This window comes from Sphaeramia orbicularis, chromosome 13 (assembly GCF_902148855.1).
Source record: "Sphaeramia orbicularis chromosome 13, fSphaOr1.1, whole genome shotgun sequence".
Lineage (NCBI taxonomy): Eukaryota > Metazoa > Chordata > Actinopteri > Kurtiformes > Apogonidae > Sphaeramia > Sphaeramia orbicularis.
Window position 1 is genome coordinate 51,404,324 of NC_043969.1, and position 17,122 is coordinate 51,421,445.

The following is a 17,122-nucleotide window of genomic DNA, read 5'->3' on the forward strand; positions in this document are numbered from 1 at the left end:
CATTCTGCAGAAGAGTGTCACTGAGAGGATAAGTACTCAATAATTAATACTTTTCATTTTTATTATTTATTAAATGTTATTATTAAATAATATTTAATAATGTAGTTACTGTCTTTCCTGATGCAGAACAGAAACTGACCAATTCACACAAACACAGAATATTAGAGTATGTCTATAATTGACAATGCCACATTTTACTCTTTGTTTTAGTGTAAAAAAAACCCATTAAATTATGAAAATATTAACATTCACAAACTGTTTTCTTTGCAATTTTGTTCCATTCATAAATTTTACTGAAGTCATGATTTTGATTTAATTATGATCGATTCGTCTTCCAAACCCAAAGGCCAGTGCTGCCCCCTGGTGGTCAGAACATACATTACAGATAATCTATCTGAGGTTTGTCCTGTACTTGTACTAATATATGACTATTATTAATATTACACTGTTTTACTAATACAGCATTATTTATTTATTTATTTTCTACTTTCATTTTAATTCATACAAACTGAACTCTGTCCAAACATGTCACTTTTACCTATTTTTATCCATTAATTAGTTTTTTACATAATGTATGTTTTAAATACTGCTTCTAGATTATCTAATATGTATTTATTATGCATTAATTATGTATTTATTGTGTATTTATTAGTACATTGGTGATGGAGACACTGAATCAGAATCAATGATTATCATGCGTCTAATGTCGAGGCAGCGGAAATCTGGCAGTGGGCGGACGTTATTCTACCAGTCGCCAATCACCGACGTGGTATGAGTTTCCTCTGAAGACCCCGCCTCAGAGGCGGAGCTACAACGGTTACAGGAGTGAATACTAGTTGCTGAAACTGGAACTGAAGTGCTGAAAACCCCTTCAGTGTGAACAGGGCCTGTTTACACTGTTTTACCAAACGGATCCAATGGAAACAGATGGATTTGACATTTAAATGACAGTCGAATTTCACTGTAAACTCTATGAACATGTTTCACTGTTTTCTGGATAATTTCATTCCTTTCATAAACATTCGTTCATTCCTCACATTCACTTTGTAAAACCAGGGAAACTCATATTTTCAAGGTTTGGTTCAAAACCAGAGGCTGTTTTTAACTCACCGCTCGACTGGTCGTGAGCTCCTGGAAAGGTACTGGGTCTGCTGCCGTCGTAGTCGCTGTCTTCATCGCTGTCTTCATCGCTGTCTTCATCGCTGTCTTCATCGTTGTTTTCATTGTCTTTGTCCTTTTCGTCATCTGTGTCTTCACTGTTGTCTTCATTGTGTCATTTTATTTCACATTTTATAATATTTTTCTTAAATGTTCTTGTTTGTGGCTTATTTTGTTCATGTTATTTATTATTTTGTTTATTCATTTTTATTCATTCTATTGATCACTTTGATGTAAAAAAAAAAAAAAAAAAAGAATAAAATGAGCAACAAAATGAACAAAAACAGCCATTTTACCCCCAAATTTTTTTGCATATTTTTCTCACATTATTTTGTCCATTATTCTTTTTTTTCCTTTTGTTTCTTATTGATCAAAAACCAAGTGTGTCCATCCACTGTCACTGATCCAACTCCATGGGTTTTACTGGTGAATTAATGTTGGAGAAGATGACGGCGTTTCCATGGAGCCTCTGAACATCCAAATATGGTCATATCTGATGACCATGAAAAGATGAAGAACCGTATTTTACGCCAATTATTGACATGGATTGATAGGATTAGTGGATTAACAGGTGTTAAACAGTTTAGATCAGTAGATGGTTTAGGTTTTTGAGGGTTAACAGAATAAATACAGGGTCCTGGATGATATGAAACAATTGAAAAAACTAAAGAATTTTTAGTCCAACTGAACGATCTAATGGAATATTGGTATCAGTTGTCCCCCAACAGTTTTTCAATAATCTTCTTCTCCTAAACAGTCAGTCTGAATGACTCGATATTAATTGTGAAACATTTTGGGGGTAAGGTCAAACAAGTCTGTTGAAAGAATTGAGAAATAATGATTTTAGAATTTTTTGCATTTTCCAAATCCCTATTGGTTTATAATGGGACACATTTCAAAGTGTTCTAACTTCAACTCAGTTGAAGATATTGATATAATTACAATTGGTAATAGATAGAAAGTCACATATGGGCTTTAATTTGATGCCATGCCCTTTGACCTTGAGTGACCTTAAAAGGTCAAACGAATGACAATTTATTGTCTTTTAACTATACCATTGGACCACAGGACATTTGGTCCTATTTTTCAAGTATTTCCTGATACTTCTCTTTTTTCTTTTGTTCAGACAAGGTATAGTTTTTAAATGTTCCCTCAAGCAGGTAACATCTAAAAACTATACCCTGTCTGAACAAAAGAAAAAAGATATAATAATTACATAATAACTATAAATAATAAATAATTACATAATAATTACATTAACAGAAGACAAAATGAACATCATTAGCCTTCGGTATTTCCTGTTTCTCTTCACTTTTGAAGGGTTTGTTCACATTTATGCCATATTTCAAGGGTTTCTGGTCCATTTTTCTCTTATTTTTCAAGTATTTTGCTCATTTTATTCCCATTTTATACATTTTTGTACATTTTATCCTCTGAATAATTGAGGTAAAAGTGTATTTTACACCAACTATTGACATGCATTGATAGAGTTAGTGGTTGACGGTGGATGTTTGGGTCTTTATGGGTTAAATCTTTCTTCTTCATGGTTTTCCACCTGTGTCGGAGCTTCTCCTCCTGGTCCTCCTCCTCCTGCTCCTCCTCCATCCTTCTCCTCCCCCCTCCTCCAGGTCATCAGTCTTTGTGCGGTCCGTCTGAATGGTGGGTGGAGGTAGTAGTAGACCAGTGGGTGGAGGCAGACGTGAACCAGCGCCAGCATCAGCGTCGACTCTTTTCCCAGGAACAGCCTCCTCTTGGTCTGACAGTCGCTGATGACTTTGGTCTGGGCCAGTGTGTACGGGGTTCGGACCGCGTGGTACGGCACGAAGCTGAGCATGTAGGCCGCCAACGCCACCGTCACGCTCACCGCCACGCGCCGGGCATCCGCCCACAGTCCGGGGTTGCCGCGACTACCCAGAAGCCTTTTCAGGGACAGACCGCTGGAGATGAGCACCGCCGCCAAGGCGTTCAGGAACAGGGCGGTGCAGAGGAAGACGGTGAGGGCATGCCAGTGTAAACCCAGGTCCTTCTTCAGGGACGAACAGCTGAGATACTGACTCACCTGCACACACACACACACACACACACACACACTAGGGCTGTTAGAAAATATCAGTTCTGTAATATATCGTGATATTTCATTTCACAATACTGTATCGATATTAAAAAGTACTGTATCGAAATAGAACAACAACCGATTCAAAATATGATTGGCGACAAAGAGCTATACAAAAAATTTAGAAAAAGCACACACCCAATAACAGGTCATACAATAGAATTATGGTTTAAAATATTAAAAACCTATAAATGTTACAATTAGTGCTGGGCAGTGATTAAAATTTGTAATCACAATTAATCACGTGGATTTCTGCGATTAATCGCATAGTTATGGGGGGGGGGTTGCCGGCATCAACAGCATGTATTGCCTTTAAGTGATATTTCAGACTTGAAGTACTCCAGTGATAAAAATAATTCCACATTGCAGTGCTTCCAAACAACTTTGGCCTCATCAATCCCACCATCTGAAGACATTTAAAATGAAAATGTCTATGGAAAAGACCGCTATTTTTCTCCATGTTTATGTCCACACCAGTTTATTTCCAGTTGTGAGTGATTGACAGGAGTCTTAAGCCCACACATAAGTACTAATACTCATAAGCCCAATAATATGTGATGTTCAGTTGTTAAAAGCATGCAAAGGGGGCCCTCTAGTGGTCAGAATAAGTGTCACTAACGTATGTTTTGTCCTTTCGGTGTTACCACAGTCAGTTCGGACATAAGAAGACCCGTTTCTTTCACTCTGTTTGTATGGCCCCAAAAACGTTTGCCTGTGAGTATTTTATGTTCAGCTGTTGTCAGAATGAATAGTATCAAATATCTCTGATGTGAACCTTTGTTGCTGGATAAAAAGACGTAAATTTTAAATTAATCTGTAAATGCTAATCGTTAGCGTGTCTATGGATTTTCCCTTTCAAGTTAGCATCAAACTAATCACATTGTAAATAAGTAAAGGTTAGTTCAAAGGCTGGCATATTCTACCTAAACACAACCAATGAATTTACATAAACTTAGCATGAGCCTGCATAAAGAATTAGTAACCCATCTCCGACTGCTAGCATAGACAAATTAGCTTAAACATGTTAATAACACATTGTAATAAACACATCCAAAATAACATCATAAACATGTTTCTAAGGTTTGCATGTGAAATTATTTAGCAAATAACAGAATGATTGATACATACAGGCGTTGCTTCTGCAGGAGTTACACAAAGTTTGATTCAGCATTTCTCGGAAAGTTTGCTGGCTTTTCTCCTCTCAGCTACACCGACACCAGCGTTTGGTTCTAGTGCGTGTGGAGCGCCAAAATAAAAGCATGAGTTTCAAAATAAGAGTCCGTATGTATAAATGAACTAAGACTTGCTTGAAAGGCAGAACGGCATTAACGGGAGATAAAAAAATTGCCGGCGTTATTTAATGAATGCGTTAACGCGGTAATAACTCGTTAACTTGCCCAGCCCTAGTTACAATGATTCCAAAAGTTTAAAATGGGTAGCTCATCATAGCAAATTCAAGCTTGCTAAATATGATCAAGGATTTAAAGTGGACCGCCAAAGGAGTGACAGTGTGGTGTGCTTTAGAAAGAGAAGGGCAGCTGGAGAGTCTGCAGAATTTGCAAGAAAAATATGATCTGGGGACACATGACTTTTATAGATTTCTACAAACAAGAGATTATTACCGAAAGGAAATCCAGGTTGACCCCTCCAGGGAAGTGAACAATGTGATCAAAATCATTATCAAAGCATATAAGGAAAGTAAATCAAGAATAATTTCAACAATTTATCGTGGATTCAACTCACAAGACAAAAATTCAACCAATTATATAAAAGAAAAATGGGAGAAGGAGCTCAGTGTGGAAATTATAGATGCTGACTGGTTTAATATGTGTTAGATTCACCAAACATCCACTAGTTGGCGGATCTGGAGGGAGTTCTCCTGGAAAAATCTGGTGCGTGTCTTTATTACACCTAAGAAGAAAAGTAAGCAGTTAAACAGACTGCAGAAATGTTGGAGGGAATGTGGAGAATTTGATGTAGATCACACACGTTTTTTGGAAATGTGATAAAATAACTGTGTTTTGGGAAATGGTGTGTAGAGAACTAAAACAAATAATGGGGGATGAGATTCCAATGTGCTGTGATGTTCTGTATTTGTGTAACTTATCTGATGGAAATGTAGCAGGAAACGACATATACTTGGCTAAGGTACTTTTAGTGACTGCTAAAAAGCTATTACAAGGAACTGGGGAAGGACAGACGCACCAACACAGGACCAGTGGATTGAAATTATTGAAGGAATATATACAATGGAAAGGGTGACTCTCAAACTGCGACTACAGGAAACTCAAATGGACAAAAAGTGGAATAAATGGACTGTTTACTGAGCCAAGAATGATGGAAAGTTTGGATAGAAATGTGTTGAAATAGGTATAATATACCCAAGCAATGTTGGTTTGTTCGTTTTTCGTTTTTTTATTGTTTTGTCAAATATGTGAAAAAAATTTCAATAAAAACTTAAGTGACAAAAAAAAAGTACTGTATCAATATTTTTTGGTATTTATTCAAATGCAGATATTGTGGAGGTTCATTTTGTTTTTTGGTTTATCTTTATTGTTTAGATCTTAGTTATTATTATTTAACACTGCTTTCCAAAAAAAATATTTATTTGAATCATCCTCAAAGCACTTTTTACTGTCTGAGAGGCAGATGGTAGTTCCTTTGTTGGGGCTGAACTAAAATGCTGTTCTGATGTTCGTTCTGAACTAATAGAATATGAACATTTGAACAGGATCTGAAACTGTAATGTCTGTAAAACAGAATTTCAGTTTGAACACAGGAACATTTTGTGATATAGCATTAGATCCTGTTGGGATCAAATAAAAATGTGTTTAGTATTTGTGCAGATTTCTGGTGTAATTCCAAAAAAAGAAAAACAAAAAAATTGCCTTTTTAACAGTATCATGATATATTATATTTGTTTTGTGATTTGTATCGTATCGCCAGATTCTTGTCAATACACAGCCCTACACACCACATCTGTTTATTTGCTTACTACCGCCTGCTTCAAGGGGATCAAACATACAGCCTCAAGTCCAAACCCTCCCATGGGATGCATTTATGAAACGCAAAAACAACACTGAAAATATGAATCATGTTGGTTCAGGTTCCACATTCAGACCAATCTGAGGTAAAGTGGATCAGAACCAGGGAAATAAGAAAAGAATAAACTATACATAATGACAAATACAAGGTTTTCTTTGTTTTAGTGCCATAAAAACATTAAGTTATGAAAATATTCACATTTACAAACTATCCTTTCCATAACCCTACAAAACCAACATGAATGTGTCCACATACTTTTGTCCATATAGTGTATTACATTTAACAGAAACTAGACGATGTTTCCTTTTAAATACTTCCATGTATATCAATAACCAATAATAGCAGAACTTGATGCTAAAAATGGCATCGGCTTCTCAACTGGAATAACTAATCTGATGGAAAATGTATTCTTTTTAAAAAAAATTTTTTTTTAATGGAATGTTCTTTGCAGTGGACATTGTTTTTGTGTTGTTGTTTTTTTTTAGTCAACCTGTTAAATTCTGCACTGCTGGGTCTCAACAGATTGTCCATTTGTTTTAGGCCAAACCCCCAGTATCTGAGCCCATGTGACCTCTGACATCCCATCATACCTTGACTTCCTGTATGGGCAGAGCCATGTTGGGCACCATGATGAGCAGCAGCAGCAGCCAGACGACCACGGACAGAAGACGAGCAAAGCCCACCTCCTGCAGCCGCAGAGCACACACGCCATCACAGTCCTGGAACACACACGGTCACACACATTAACACACAATCACACACATTCACACATGCACATGAACACACAGTCACACACATTAACACACATTATCTCTTCTGGTCCCATTTGGTGGATGAAGATATTTGGTCCAATCAGATTTCAGTGTGTGTGTGTTGCCAGGGTAACTCTAATCTGCCCCGGTCCTTCAGAATCAGTAGTGAAGGTTCATGGAACTGGAACTACAACCTTTGAATTTACTCTGAGCTTTAATGTACATCTATATGATCAGTGAATTACATGAAAGAAAATACAGGATTCACACTAAAACATGTACAATACAAAGAATAATTTTAGAAAAAATGGAGACAAATCACTTAAAAAAGGTTAAATAGACAGAAAAATTCTTTTGAGTCCTGACACTTTATGGGTTAAAGTGACAGCAACCTTCACCTTTGGGTACAAAAAAACATTCTTGACATGTTTGAGCCAAAAGTATGAAAAAAATTATAATAATAGTTTTAGGTTCTGCCACAGGCCTTACCTGCAGGTAGCAGTTAGTGATGATGAGGGCGAGGAAGACGATGGAGGCGTAGAGGCTGATGTAGATGGTGACGGCGCTGGCCTGACAGTGGAAAACCATGAGGGACCAGGACGCCACCCTGAGGTCCTTCAGGATTTTAAAGGGCAGAGCGAGCAGCAGCAGCAAGTCGGCCGCCAGCAGGTTCATCAGGTAGACACTCCCACTGCGCTGCACACGCACACAGACAACGACATCAGAGAAACCATTAACCATCTGCTGTCCAGGTGAGTATATTAAACGCACTTTAACCCTCCGGTGTCCAGGTGAGTATATTAAACACACTTTAACCCGCCGGTGTCCAGGTGAGTATATTAAACGCACTTTAACCCTCCGGTGTCCAGGTGAGTATATTAAACACACTTTAACCCTCCGGTGTCCAGGTGAGTATATTAAACACACTTTAACCCTCCGGTGTCCAGGTGAGTATATTAAACACACTTTAACCCTCCGGTGTCCAGGTGAGTATATTAAACACACTTTAACCCTCCGGTGTCCAGGTGAGTATATTAAACACACTTTAACCCTCCGGTGTCCAGGTGAGTATATTAAACACACTTTAACCCTCCGGTGTCCAGGTGAGTATATTAAACACACTTTAACCCGCCGGTGTCCAGGTGAGTACCGTACTTTCTGGGCTATAAGTCGCACCTGACTATAAGCCGCAGGTGTCCACGTTGTGACACTCCTTCTACATCTGTCCTCCGTTGTTGCTCAATGGCACTTCCGTGCTGCAGCTCTATTTCCTTCTTTACAGACACATCGATTGCTTTTAACTTAAAAGCTGCAAAATATGAATTTTTTCGTGTGTTTTCCATGATGAGGGTTTGTGCATGACACGCAAAATGATTGTTCAAAGTTAAGATTAAAACTTCTCCTCTTCATCACCTCTTCCTCCTGTCTGTCTCACTTTTGCGCTTCCTGCTAGTGCGCCCCCTGGAGGCTGTTAGCCCGTATAAATCTATACTCGAGCTGCATCGCTGTATGAGCCGCGGGGTTCAAAACCAGAAAAAAGTAGCAGCTTATAGTCCGGAAAGTACGGTATATTAAACACACTTTACCTTTTTCTATCTATTTTTCTTTTACCAAATTGTACCAATTTGTTGCTTATTTTTTTGTCTTTACTCGCTCTGATGCTTATGTTTGTCCATTTTTTCTCATTTTGTTAACTTTTTTAATCTATCTATCTCAGATCTGTCCAGCTCTACCTTGTCTCTGGGGCTGTGAATAAAGGTCCACACAGACATCAGACTTCCACACAGACTGATGATGAAAATGAGGATGTAGATGACGATGAAAGGTTCCATCTGGTCGTTGACGACGCACCGCTTCCCCTCATTCTCAGCTCCTTCAGCGCTGAAGTTGGACCCAGGAGTCATCGTCAAAACCTGAAACACACAACAGTCAAAGGTTGGCTGCATTTGTCACCTTGTTTAACTTTCAGGGGTGTCCGACACACGGCCTGTGGGCCAAAACCGGACTGCCAAAGGGTCCGATCCGGTCCATGGGATGGATTTACCACAATCAGACCAAGATGATCTAATGTAAAATATGATCATAAAACCTGTAAATAATGACTGTGAAATAAATAACATTACACTCTGAAAATATTTACATTTACAAACTATTCATTAACAATAAAATGTGAATAACCTGAAAAAATATGAACAAAATGAAATGTCTGAATATAAATCAGTGTAATTGGACCAATATTCTGCCTGTTATTAAATATTTTGTGTATTTTTACATCTGCTGTATCTGTACGTTGTGTTAATAATAAACTGAGATGTAATATTGTAGAAATTGTACAAGATTCCAACGTGACATCATGAACTGCGTACAGATAACATGCCAATTAAAAGTGGCGTGTTATCTGTATGCATTATAACCTTTCAGCATGTATATTTACACCACGTAAAATAACACGCCATTAGTGTGATTACCACAATTACCGGCTTGTGCGATTAGCAGTTAGGGTTAGGGTTAAGTTTAGGTTTAGAGTTAGCTCGATTAGCGGCTAGCACGATTAGCAGCTAGGCTTAGGGTTAGGTTTAGGGTTTGGGTTAGCGCAATTAGCGGCTAGCGTAATTAGCACTTAGGTTTAGCGTGATTAGTAGCTAGCGCGATTAGTTGTTGGGGGTTAGGGTTAGCGCAATTAGTGATTCGCGGCTAGCGCATTGACACACCATCAAATGGCATTAAATAACACATGAAAGGATGAAAATGCGTACATATAGCACACCAAATGTAATAAACTGGTGCCACATACAATGTGATTTAATGAGATCAGTCTGAAGATTTAGACAATATTCTGCCCGTTACCAAGTGTTCATGTAACACTGTGTATAACACACATCTATAAATGATAAGTTGAGGCAGAATATTATAAAAATTGCACTAATTTTTCTTCTGAGATTTCAGTTGTTTCAGGTCATTCACGTTTTTTGTTTTGGTAGGTTGTAACTGTAAATATTTGCATAATTTAATGTTTTTTATTGAACTAAAACATAGACAAACACTTGTATTTGTCATTATTTATAGTTTATTCTGTTTTTATTTGACTGGTTCTGATCCACTTCAGATCATATTGGACTGAATGTGGAACCTGAACTAAAAAAACTTTGACGTCCCTGGTTTAATTCAGCGTTTCGGGAAATGAGACAGAACACTGTGGGTGGGCTGACAGACGTACCACTGGAGGTCTGACTGGGATCCGTTGGTCTCGTCTCAGTCGTGGTCCAGTTCAAAACCTGCAAAAACAGATCAAATAGAACCAGTGTCCCTATATGTCTGTTCTATGTGGATCAGAACCAGGTGACTGTGTTCTATGTCAGGTTCTGTTCTATGTTCCAGTCCTGTGGTCTGGATGCACATCAATCTAACTATAGAAGTGGGCGGGACTTTCACTGGAGGAGAACTCAACTCATCCAATCACAGTCCATATCTGACTTCTATCAGTGACCAATAGGAACTAGACTGATATCTGGAACCATTTACATGTTCTAAAGCATCAACAGATGGACCAGTAGAAGGAAAGGAACAGTTAGAATATTTAAAGAATGAGTCAAAAATTCAAAAATCCCCCCCCCCCCCCCCCAAAAAAAAACCCCTTAAAATCTGAAATGAATCTGACCTGTAGTTTCATCAGATGACGATGTGTGATGAAATTACTAATGAAGATGATAAATTTGTTTGAACTTTTATATTTCATCAACTGGAGCCATAAACAAAAATACCAAATACTCAATAACTGTCATATTTTAACTCTTTAAATGACATGTTTATAATGGAAACAAACCATAGTTTTGATACAAAAAGACAAAACCTTTTTTTCCCCAATATATTACATATAAATTGTATACCGTACTTTCCGGGCAATAAGGCGCACCGGAATATAAGCCGCACCTGACTATAAACCGCAGCTGACTTTAAGTCGCACCTGACTATAGGCCGTAGGTGTCCACATTGTAACATGAGATATTTACACAGAAAGATGGTAAACAGACAGATTATTTAGATATTTATTTCCATACCTTCACTTAGGGCTGTGCAATTAATCGAAATTCAATTACGATTTCGATTATTAGACGCAACGATTACAAAAATTATGTAATCGAGAAAAAACGATTATTAATTTTGAGTTGTTTTAATTCACGCGCACGCAAGCTACCATGAGCTGCTCTGCCCCGCCCCCCTCTAAGCTACAGCTGCCAGCTAGCCGGCAGGTCCACCCCAAGAGGAAAGTTGGACCTAGCGGTCTGGAAAAATAGCAGGAGAATCCCAGCAGAAGTGCTTGGTAAACAAAAAAGGCAAGTCACATTCAATTGTATGGAATCACTTTGGGTTTGATGAAGAGCAAAAACCCATTACGTGCAAAAAGTGTTTCGTAGTTGTGTCCGCACCGACCGGTAACACAACAAACCTTTTTAACCATCTAAAGTTTAACCACCTCGACCTTTATCATAATCTTATGAAAAACTAAAACACATAAAAAAAACTCCGTCTACAACTTCGTCCGTAATGCAATCTTCAGTCTCCTAATCTCTTTACGCTGCAACTCCCGTATTAACCTAACTGAAACCTCACGGCACGCCACTGAATTTACTATGTTTCATACTACATTGAACATACTTGAATTTATAATTTGCACTTTACGTGAGTTTTTTTTTTTTTTTATTGCTCCAGTTCTATGGCAAGTCTAGAGCAGTTAAATTCCAGTGCACTATTTGTTTACAAAAGGAAACATACTTGAATTTACAGTACACTTATTTGCATTCAAAGATTTTTTTGTTTCGTACAAAAGTGAACATACTTTGTTTTAATGGTTAAAAGCTTTATTTATATTTAAAGAGTATATCTTACATTGTTTTGCAAGAAAAAAATAAACAACTTTAAGGTTAACAAATAATCGTTTTTAATAATCATGATTTCAATTATTGCTAAAATAATCGTGATTTTTTTTTTTTCTATAATCGAGCAGCCCTACCTTCACTGCTTTTTTCCAAACAGTGTCTGTAACACGGCAGTAAAACAGCAGGAACACGACTGGTTCAAAAACCCAGAACAGTCATTGATCTGTATGTTCATCTTCCTTCTGCTCATTAAACCACTGCAGTCGTCCTCTTCAGTGTTCTTCAGTTGAACATCCTCAAAGGCTCCATCACACTCCTTCTACGCCTCTCCTCCGTTGTTGCTCAATGGCACTTATGTGCAGCAGCTCTATTTCCTTCTTTACAGACACATCGATTGCTTTTAACTTAAAAGCTGCAAAATATGATTTCTTCGTGTGTTTTGCATGATGAGGGTTTGTGCATGACACGCAAAATGATTATTAAAAGTTAAGATTAAAACTTCTCCTCTTCATCACCTCTTCCACCTGTCTGTCTCACTTTTGCACTTCCTGCTAGAGCGCCCCCTGGAGGCCGTTAGCCCGTATAAATCTATACTCGAGCTGCATTGCTGTATGAGCCACAGGGTTCAAAACGAGAAAAAAGTACCAGCTTATAGTCCAGAAAGTACGGAAATTTATTTTTTATTTGTTCCTCCTGTCATCTGTCAGTGATTAACACCAACATTGGTTCATATTATTATTAGTTTAGGTTCCAGGTCAAATGTTCTAAAATACTACCATCTGTCACCAGCTGTGCTTACAATGCACACCTATAAATCAGACTATTAAATATTAAATATTGATTTCTTTTTCTGCTCTGACTTTATTCATGTAAATCAAGGTCAAACCTAATTATAAATATCAAATACTTGTGCATTTTACATGTTTTAACCCTTTAAATCTTCTATTTTGATCATGATGTCACTACATTTTTTGATGCAAAAAAACACAAAACATTTTTTTTAAAAACACTCTATAAATAAAAATTGTTTTATTTATTTTTCCCTCCTGTCATCTGTCAGTGATTAACACCAACATTGGTTCATATTAATATTTGTTTTCGGTTCTAGGTCAAATGTTAAATGTGATCCAGGTATTCTGGTTTCCGTTCCTGTTGGAGTTCATATAGTTTTATCATCTTCTATTTATTAATATTTCTGAACTGTTTCATTTATTTCCTTGTTCCTTCTGTCAGTCTGTTTTTGTTCATGTTTTTTGTCTCATATCTCTACTATTCTCAGTGAGAATCTGCCATTAATGATAATATTTCATCTCATGAGGTGCGAGACAGATCATCTGTGACACAGGAAGTGAAACTGACTCTGTGGTCGTTAACTGAGAAACAGGAAACTAGAATAAACTCAGTCAAACACATGCACTTACAGACACGTACGACGACCAGGTTCACTTTGACATTTCAGGTTGTTTTGATCAAACTTTGCATGAAGATATTTCAGAGCAAATGCTTAGATATGGAACTCTGAAACCAGTTACGTCTTTAAAAATCTGATTGTGAATATCAGAGATGTTCGGTCATCATATGTTTATCCTCTGGTCATAATGAACTCAGACATAAATGGACTAAAGTCTGTGGACCTGTTGAATCCAGTATTTCTGTTCTAACGGGTCTGGGATCCAAAACAAGAAGGAGTAATGTCAGAATAGAGTTTTACTGGTGCGTTGACCCATTTACATCCACAGATTCTACATGCGGTCGTTTTTATGCTATTGTGTATTCGTGCATGTTGTACCACGTTTGCATGTTATGCACGTTGTCCAACAGTCACCGCCAAAGTGTTCTGGACATAGAAACAGGATTATAAGGATACTGGACTAAAAACTACTAATATCTGACAAAATATTGGTCCAATAAACTGTTACTGTTTTCACTAGTCTGTTTATTGACCAAAAATACAGAAGCAGGACAAACTGCAGCAGGAAGCTATGTACGGACACACACACACACGCACACACACACAGGCCACTTGGCTTTTATAATATAGATCAGGCATCACCAAATACTGGACCTCGGTCCAGACTCGGACCCAGTGATGGTTCTGTTCGGACACGTAACCAATCTCTGATAAATTCCCGAGAATCAATCAATTTCATGAAGTATTTTTATTTTTTCCAACGGTGGTGGCTGTAGACAGCAGGTGCTGCTACTCTAGTTAATACGACAATAGCTTCACTCAGATGAGCCAATCAAATCGCTCGTTAACTCTGCGCGGTGCGCACATCAGAGCAAAGAGGAAGAGACAGTGATGACAGTGTCTCTGCTTCAAAACAAGGAAAGTTGATGCAGGAAACTGTTGTTTTTTCGGGCGCTTTCACACTGCGTACCAGAGTCCGTATTGTTCTTGGATACGTTCACACCTTTCCCGCAGATGTTGCATTCACAAACACGTACCTCAGCCCGTGCCCGAGTACGAGTGGGTGTTCCAGACCTGAAACAGTAGGTGGAGCTGTGGAGGGAATTCTGTCCCTATCCTACAAATGCAGAAGTCAGAAGAAGTCAAACCCTTACCTGTCTGTTATGAACCTGTTTGAGGAAAAGGGAAGAAGAGCTTATTCACCTCTCTATGCACTGTTTTTTAAATTTAGTTCTGGGGATTCTGTTTTCTTTAATCTGAATTAAAGGCCTTAATTGTTTTAGCCTGGGACTATTACTGATTGTAAAAAGAGTGTAACTGTTAAATATTTCCTGCATTGAAAATTGGCAATAAATATTGTTGAAACCATATGAAAATGTGGACATAGGGGAAGGCTCAAAGACCCAAGTTGGACTTCAGTTCAGACCTTTTACTTGGAGGAAATTTTAATAACTGGACCTCAGTAATTTTTAATTGAAAACCCCTGATCTAGATATTGGGAGGCACTTTGGGCAGAGCCTGTGTTTTTCATAGTTTTCTGACCTTGATCAAATCTTGCACTTTAAAAAATTGCTGCTGACCTAAACCACTCTGCACTTTTTTCACAACATTGTCAAACTTTTGTTATTACTAAATATTTGCCTGTTTTTTGTTTTTTTTTTTTTTTACATATTTTTAAAATCAATCTTTGAGCCTGTTTTTCATTATGGTATGTGCTGTTGACCTCTGACCTCTGGGCCAGGTCGCCCTTGTAAAAAAGACCTCCATCTCGATGGGATTTTATCTGGTTAAATAAAGGTTAAATAAAAATCTAATAAATGCAGTGTGTGACCTGAGGACCACTGTGCCCCCCCCCCTCACTGCATTAGTGCAGGTTAAAGGACCTGCTGCAGTTGAAATAATTCAGTAATTAACCAACAGGAGGATCTGAACTATTTAACTGACTGGTTCAATCCAGATTGACTGATTGATGTATTTATTTCGAATATGAATGTCAAAACAGAAGAAAATAAACAAACAAAACACTTCAAATAAGACATATAATACATATTCGAAATGGAGTGAGAAGAAGTATAACTTATAAACTCGACCCCTTCTCTTTATATAATTATTAACAGTAATAATCTTCAGATGATGACTGTTTTTTTTGCTGAACTGTATTTCATTTCCATCAGTTCAACTCAGATACCTTTAAATCCCCGTCCAGCCTGATACCTGAGCCTGAGTTGTACTAATGTTAGATAAAAGCCTCATATTTTCTGCTGCTGCTTCTTTTCTGAGACTATTGAGTGTGAAACGGATCCAGATGAACAGGAACCAAGTGTGTTGACGGAGGAAGCTGCTGTTTTTCTGACGTGAACATGTGGTTTGATGTAGAGGTTAAATAAACCCTTACCTTCGCCGTGGACCCGTCTGGGACTCTGCCGTCCGCCGTCCAACCACGTGTTGGAGTCCAGAGGACTAGCCGGGTCTGCAGGTTCTCCTCGGCACCGACTGGGTCTGATCAGTTCAGAGCATCAGGGTAGGTTTGTGCTCAGTCTGAAACATGTGGAGGACGTTTTCCTGTAGCTGTCGTCATAGTGACAGACCACAGGCCACGCCCACCTGCCACACACACACACACACACGACTGTTAAAGGGATTTTCAGCAGCTGAGTCATGAGTACATACAGTTTCCAAATGATAAGACCCATGAATCCACAGAGTTCTGATGTTTATCAGACTGTTTGAGTTCAACTCATTAATATTTCCATTAGTGAATAATGCCACAGAAAACAGAATCACTTTCATTAACCTTTGAACTAGGATGTCATTGAGTCATCATAACTACACCTGTCCTGTTTTTAATCTGTTTTACACATTTCTGACAAAACACAAACTGAACAAGAATCACTCACATGAACCATATTCTCCTTAGTTGTAATTTAAAAAAAAAAAAAAAAAAAAAAATATATATATATATATATATATATATATACACACACACACACACATATACATGTGTGTGTTTTTTTCTCCATTATTTAGTTTTTTTTTTTAAATTAGAAAAAATTTATTTCATGAATTTTCTTTTTTTTTTTCACAAACAATTTAACATAACTTCGTCACCAGTGCTCATTGGTCATGGGTACTGTCTTTGAGGATTGGACGGTGGTCCAGCGTGGAGACGCCCACAGACCCGTTAGCCCTTTCAAGGAAGGGGGGTAACATTTTATTATCCTGTGTATTTTTTCCAAAGTTTCCCTTTCTTCAAAAATATTTTATAAAATTGATCAGGAATTACACGTATTACAAACCTTTGTGCATTTCTATGTTGAATGGATCACCATAAACATATGATAAACACCATCAGAGTAGAATAGAATAGAATAGAATAGAATAGAATAGAATAGAATAGAATAGAATTAGGAGAGCTACTCTAATCAGTGCAAAAAACATAAATAAAAAACAATATGTCAGAAATTAAGAACAGAGTGAATATAAAAAAACAACAACTATAAAGTCAAATAAGAAAATAGAATATAAAATTTAACTAAAGTAAAATAAGAATAGGACTAAAGTAGAATGAAATTTAAAAAATAGACAAGAAATATGAAGACACAATATCTACACCATTAAAAGTATATATATATATATATATATATAATATATATATATATATATATATATATATATATATATATATGAAAGTCTATAAAAATGTGTGCATAAATATTCAATAAAATACTGCATTGTTTTGTAAGAACAGAGGATTATTGCGCTACTT

The 17,122-nt window shown here is 37.4% G+C and overlaps 1 protein-coding gene across 2 annotated transcripts; it reads right to left on the minus strand.

Annotated features, from left to right (window-relative positions):
- Positions 1 to 2,353: 2,353 nt before the first annotated feature.
- Positions 2,354 to 15,956, minus strand: LOC115431067 (probable G-protein coupled receptor 171). 2 transcript variants are annotated; one of them, XM_030151314.1, is made up of 6 exons: positions 15,752 to 15,956; positions 10,286 to 10,343; positions 8,802 to 8,981; positions 7,558 to 7,764; positions 6,907 to 7,035; positions 2,354 to 3,217 (listed from the first exon to the last, which is right to left on the minus strand). In XM_030151314.1, exons 3-6 carry the CDS (start codon positions 8,970 to 8,972, stop codon positions 2,678 to 2,680), a joined length of 1,047 nt encoding a protein of 348 aa, XP_030007174.1. In that variant the 5' UTR covers positions 8,973 to 8,981; positions 10,286 to 10,343; positions 15,752 to 15,956; the 3' UTR covers positions 2,354 to 2,677. The 2 variants fall into 2 exon arrangements, with proteins under 2 accessions (XP_030007174.1, XP_030007175.1); XM_030151315.1 differs by lacking the exon at positions 10,286 to 10,343.
- Positions 15,957 to 17,122: the final 1,166 nt, after the last annotated feature.